We start from the raw sequence: 6,418 nt of genomic DNA on the forward strand, positions 1-6,418 counted from the left end.
AATATCCAAGTAATATTGTTCAAAGTTAGCATTATGTTCATACGTGTTACAAATGCCTGTAAATCAAATTGAGTTCAGTGACAATTACTGTTTGTTTGAATCAATTTATTAATAATATAAAACCTTTAAACTAATGCAACACATATAACAATGTAACAAATATATTCAAATAAATAAATTTCTCAATACATAACTCATTTTGGAACTAATCTTTCTAGAAGTGAAAACAGTCTGTCCGTCCTCTCCCTGCTCTCCTCTCCTCAGTCTCTCTTTGCTGCCTCATGTCCTCTCTGATGAGGTCTAGCAGCTCATCATCCCCGTCTCTTTTCCTCTTTCTCCCTGTCGTAGGTGGCTGAGCCGCCCGTCATCACTGTCGTTTTGGTCACCCACTGCTGTGCTTGGCCCTGGAGTGTCCTCAGGGAGAGAGGAAATTAGGACAGGAGGCTTAATGGAAGGCATCTGTCCTATCACCTCATCCATGAGGGCAAACCAGGGCCAAGTAGCAGCAGTGGGCTTCCCACTGACCCCCTCTCCAGAGCCTGGATACTTGCAATCCTAAAGGCAGAGGAAATCAAAAAATGACAGCAGGCAAATAAAAACACCACAACAACTCTTAGTAATTGCACATTTATTAACTTGTGTTCTTGAGAATTATCTTCTTGATAACACACATACGTACTTTTGTATTCTTTAAAGTTATCTCATGTCTTCTGGCCTGCAAGGGGTGACTTTCCCCTGCAGGCCCATCCTCCAGAATTGTCCTGATCACACACAACAAATAAGAGAAGAAAGGACACCATGGCAACTATGTTAATCCCTAAGCCCAAAGGTTTTCACAGCAGAACACCAGAGGAACACCGTCTGGACATCACAGGTTCTGTACAGCAGCGGTCCGTGAGTCGTTTGGTACCGGGCCACAGAGTTAAGGCTCGTGTGAAATTTATGGTTTTCAGGGTTTTATCGTTAACTCGGTTTCCCTGAGTCTTTCCCTTGTTGTAGTTGTGTGTCTTATTTTGAAAGAACTATTTACACGTTACCATAGCGACCAGAGAGCATTAAGCGTCAGAGAGGAGGATGTTACTGTCAATATTGGCGCATTTTCAGGAGGACGCTGCTAATAAAGTTACACAATTACACAGTACAGTCACGTTTATTATTATATTTACAAAATACCACAGTTTTTGTCTTGGTCGGATCATTTTATGTGGTTGTATTTATCCACGATACCTTAAAGGCCGCTCCGTGTCTGACATAAACCGGTCTGTGGCGCAAAAAAGGTTGGGGACCGCTGCTGTACAGCATGAGGGTTAATAGGACCGCACTCATATGAATATGATGTGTAAATTGATTTAGTCTTGTACATCCACGCAGAAGCGGCCCAATTCTTCACCCCAGTGAAGAGGTGATCGATTTTCTCCTCGTTTTAATAAATTAAGCCGTTTGGTCTTTGTTCCCCACAACATATCACCAATTCGAAAAAATCAAAATTAGCTGTATGTAAGCGGCAATACATGAAAAATCGCGGGACCCCCGATACAAGCTGGTTTACGGTTATTTTAAAGAAAAGAAACATGTCTATGCAGATGCCCAAAGCTTAACAACACAACCGATATAACAATTTAACTTTTGTACAACCAGATTTTCATATACTTACATTTGAAAGTGTTTTCCTCTCCTGCTTCGACCACCATCGTTATCAGAAACAAATCTCCTCTATGACCCGCAATGAATCCTGGGATATAGTAGGACATGAAGGATACATCAGACCATCCTTAGAATTCAGGGCAAAGTAGGACGCATTTGTCGCCACATTTTGAGAACTCTTTGAATTCGGACACCCTTTGTCGCGTCGCCGTGACGTCATTGCCTCCAAATATGGCATCGAAGCATCCTTCCTCTGAATTCGGACACAGCTAAGCCTCAAATTCGCAGAAAAGTAGGACGCATTTGTCGCCACATTTTGAGTGCTCTTTGAATTCGGACAGTCCTCGTCGTGTAGCTGTGACGTCATTGCATCCAAATATGGCATTTTAAGCATCCTTCCCCTGAATTCGGACACAGCCGTTCTGTCCAATAAAGGATCTCAGATCAGCTGCTGCTATCTTGTGGCCACAGTTGGTTACTGTCTCTGAAAGTTGTCTCATGTTTCCTGTTGTCCTGTTAACAAAGGCTGGAGCTCATCATGCTGAGAGGGGAGCAGCATTTTTTGGCTCTTCACACATGTTCATTATATTCTGATGATCCTGGATGGAGACAAACTACAGATAAGTGTGTTCAGCCCAACTAGTTTATCTCATTACAGCAGTTTGATGTTTCCCTTTGAATCCCCCTGAAGATACTGACAGTGAAGCACGTACATAATACTGCAGCCTTTCAACTCTGAGCTTATTTAGTTCTATTAATACACTGAAATCTCATTTGTGTCATGAAGAAAGTCTTTAATCAAACAGAATTCAAATATCAGAAACATTTCATATATGGAGTTAAACATGAATCATTGTTTCAACAATATATTTATTGTTGTCATAAACAGACAAGAAGACAACAACAAACTGCTCCTCCCATTCAACACATGTCAGTCCATATCCCAGCAAACTAAATCATCTCCATTTACACACATCAAATAGAAACATGAATCACTTGTAATGATTAGAAACTTGATAGAATTTCAAATCTAGTTTGGGGAGTCATTCAGTGAGAAACAGTGAAATGATTTTCCATGTGAAAAGGTGGACAGCAGAAACAGAAAGAAACAGTGAGAACTAAAAGAGAAACAAAGAGCTTTGGAACAACGAGGCAGCAGGAGGACAGCTGCAGTTTAACAGCTTCAATTCACTGACAGGAAACAACATTAGAAATATCGTCATCCTCAACTCATCTGCTCCACTGACACTGACACCAACAACGGACACACCTTCACTTTACCATCAGTGTGAATATATGGAAACATCCTGTGAGTGAAAGTGTGTGTGAAGGTGTGTATGTGTGTGTTAGTATCAGGATCAGAGAACGACTGCTTTCCTCTGTTCCAGTCCAGATTCACTCTGATCCTCTGGAACTTCTTCTCTACTGAGAGAGCAGTGAATCCAGCTGATGGTGAGAGTGCGTAGTATTTTCTTCTACTAAACAATATAGCCCATAATCCAGTTCGTATGCTTCCCTTCCTCTGCACAGACTCTGCTAACACACCCAGTACCCACCCTGTACCATCTCCAACATCAACATCCCAGCTGTGAGTCCCTGAGTTAAAGCCCTCAGAGCCCAGGACAAGGTAAGCAGAATGAAACCTCTCTGGATTATCAGGAAGCTGCTGTTCATCTCCTCCTCTCACACTGGTCAGATCCTTAGACAGGATGAGTTCTGGACATGCTGTGTTTGGGTCCAGAATGAGAGGAGTGTAGGAGACCATGTCCTTCATGTTGTTCCAGATGTTGAAGGTCAGGTTGCCCAGGTGTTTGGCCTGGTCTATCAGAGCTCCTGAGGGCAGCTGTGGATCATCCAGCAGGGGGCAGCGCTGGACTCTTTCCACTGCAGCCTTGTAGTTGTGCAGGAATGAGACGTCTTCAGCTCTCAGCTCCTCCTCTGTGGCTCTGACTGTGTCTGAAAGAGCTGCTATCTCTCTGCTCAGAGCCTCCATCTTCTCCTTCATCATCCCACTCTTCTGCTCCTCTTCCTCCCTCAGTGCAGCCAGCCTGGCCTCCTCTTCCTCTGCTAGAAACTGGTGAAGCTTCTTAAACTGCTCCTTAATCTGCCTCTCTGTGTGTCGGGCCTGGACCTTAATGTGTTCTGCTGTTTGATCAAACTTCACTTGAACTTCTTCACAAACCTTTAACTTCTCCTTTAAGGGCTCCAGAGTTTCCTGAAGTTCCTTCTTGTGTTGTTGTGCAGCTTCATCGATGGGTCTGAATCTGTGGTTGGTGTGTTTTTCTGAGTCTCTGCAGACGACACACACTGGCTGCTGATGGTCCAGACAGAAGAGTTTGAGTTTCTCAGAGTGCAGACTGCAGAGAGCCTCTGAAGCTCTCCGATCTCTCTCCTGTAAGAACAACTCACACAGGTTCTTTAGAGCCCGGTTTAAAGGTGGATCATACACTGATATTTTCTTACAAACTGGACACTCGTATGTTGGTCTCTCTCTCCACCATCTCTTCAGACAGTCTTTACAGAAGCTGTGGCTACATGACAGAAGAACAGGATCTCTGAAGACCTCCTGACAGACCGGACAGCAGAGATCCTCCTCTGATCTGGAAGCCATTGAGTCTGTGAGTGAAGCTGAAAACAGCAGACAGGAAGTACAGTCAGTCCTGGCTCCCCTCCCTCCTCTACGACCGTCACTGAAACTTCCTTTGAGTCGTGTTTTTGCTCAAACTCACATTCAGTGTGTGGAGCGTCAGCAGCTTGAAGCAGCAGTGATGGAGTTTTCCACTTTTCTCTCCTGTAGCTGGACTCACTCAGAGGAAGCTGCTAGTTTGGTCCAACAATACGTGTGAGTGTCAGAAGAATCAGTGGTGTTATTTCTTGTAACTAAGGGTGTGTTTCATTCCAAAGTTCAGACATTAACCTGCCAGAAGTTGTAAAAGTTATTAATAAAGAGCTTTTATCTCATTTCACATACAGGTCAGAGCATGAAAGCTGTGATGCAGCAGTTTGAGAAAACTTGCTGCAGACATTTTTTTGGGTGGTTTTACAAAATATATAAAAGAGCAGAAAGAAAAGAAACAAGTGTAAAGAGTGCAGCAAAATGCATGTTTTAGTGTGAGTTGGTTCATCTGATCTGGTTGTGTGAAAGTCACTGCATGACACTGAGTTTTACTTTTGTGTTACTGACACTCATCTCATCTCATCTCTTACACTCGCAGTAGCACAGGAACAGAGGGGGGAGGGAGAGACAGAGACAGAGAGCCGGGACAACAATGCCACATTAGAAAGGTATAGTAATCATCCACAACTATTTTCAGTTGCGGATGATAAAGGATACAGAAAGTTTATTCATGCAGGCCCATATGACAGAGAATATGCATCTTCTTTTTGTTTTCATATTTTAATTTATATTTAATTGTGTTGTGGTTTGCAGTGTTTTGTGTTGTTACACTTTAAATATGTTTAAAAGGAAAAAGCTGAAAATTTAAATAGTTAAAAGTTGAACTGTGAATAGTTGGTTTTTGCATTATATGATTTATTTATTACATTTTATGTGGAGTGAATAAATAAAAGTATATTTACGGTGGCCCCTAGAGACAAAGCACGTACAAACTCCAAAAGACATAAAAACTCAGAATACAATACAATACAATTTTATTTATATAGCACATTTAAAAACCCGAAGGCACACCAAAGTCCTTCACAGTAATATGGAGAGTCAACATAAGTCAATAACAGGGTACAAATCGGGCACTAGCACAGACAGGATAGAGGCACTAACAGACCAGGAGAGTTAGATAAATACAAAATCTGCTAAGACAAAAACAGCAGTAAAATTAATAAAAAATAATAAATTTAATAAAATCTAATAAAAGATTTAAAAGTTAAAAATTTAGACGCACGTACAAACTCTAAAACATGTACAAAACACAACAGAAGTGCTCCAGGATGCTAGGCGCAGTCTTGGGCTTTTGTCACAAGCCAGCAAGTACCAACGACTGGATTTGGTGTGTGGCAGTAACAGGTAAATGAACATTTTTTTAAAATTATTTGAATATATATGAGTGCTTGTGTATAAATACACAAACAATACACATATGCTTTCAATTGTGTAATTTAAGTGATCTAGGTAGCTCTGCTTTAAAGTTCAGTTAACGCTAGAAATGTGTTTTGGAGTTTGGACGTGTCTCTAGGGGCCACCGTATATATTTGTATATAAACATATATAAATTAAACCACTTTTTTTTACATTAGTAATTCCTTTTGTGCATAATTTTATATTGTTGTTAATAATAAATTAATTAAAGCAACAAAACAACCTGAAGAGCCGGTTCGGAGCTGAAAGAGCCGGCTCTTTTTAGTGAGCCGAGCCAAAAGAGCCCGTTCTCTAAAAAGAGCCAGAAATCCCATCACTATTATCGACAGGCAGGGTACCCCCTCACATGTAGAATTGACGTGCAGGGTCCTCCTATTGAATACTATAGAGCTCCCTAAAGATTGTTTATTGACGACAAGAGATTGCCGCAGAAGAGCCTGTTGTCCGTACATTTCCGAAATCACATTGTAGTGACGTGTACTGAACACAATAAATTATATAATGTAAGCAACTACCTGAGAAACAGCAGATACAGCAGATAAATTAATTATAGGCCATTACTTTTGTATCGTTTATTGCATTTATGGAGGGAGTGATGTATGCTGGGTAATGGCACAGCTAGCGACTGGGTGACTTTATTCACCCGCTTGGAATGTTATCTACAGAGCCCCTCTGATGACA

General features: G+C 41.4%; 1 protein-coding gene across 1 annotated transcript; it reads right to left on the bottom strand.

Moving 5' to 3' along the window:
* Window positions 1–2,497: 2,497 nt before the first annotated feature.
* Window positions 2,498–4,498, bottom strand: LOC120438227 (nuclear factor 7, ovary-like). Its single transcript, XM_039608665.1, has 2 exons — window positions 4,374–4,498; window positions 2,498–4,272 (listed from the first exon to the last, which is right to left on the bottom strand). Exon 2 carries the CDS (start codon window positions 4,253–4,255, stop codon window positions 2,870–2,872), a length of 1,386 nt encoding a protein of 461 aa, XP_039464599.1. The 5' UTR covers window positions 4,256–4,272; window positions 4,374–4,498; the 3' UTR covers window positions 2,498–2,869.
* Window positions 4,499–6,418: the final 1,920 nt, after the last annotated feature.

This window comes from Oreochromis aureus, linkage group 3, assembly GCF_013358895.1.
Source record: "Oreochromis aureus strain Israel breed Guangdong linkage group 3, ZZ_aureus, whole genome shotgun sequence".
In the NCBI taxonomy this organism is placed as follows: Eukaryota; Metazoa; Chordata; class Actinopteri; order Cichliformes; family Cichlidae; genus Oreochromis; species Oreochromis aureus.

What these genes read in the sequence shown, in the direction of transcription:
- LOC120438227 (XM_039608665.1), bottom strand. Translation starts at nt 4,255, where the DNA reads ATGGCTTCCAGATCAGAGGAGGATCTCTGCTGTCCGGTCTGTCAGGAG.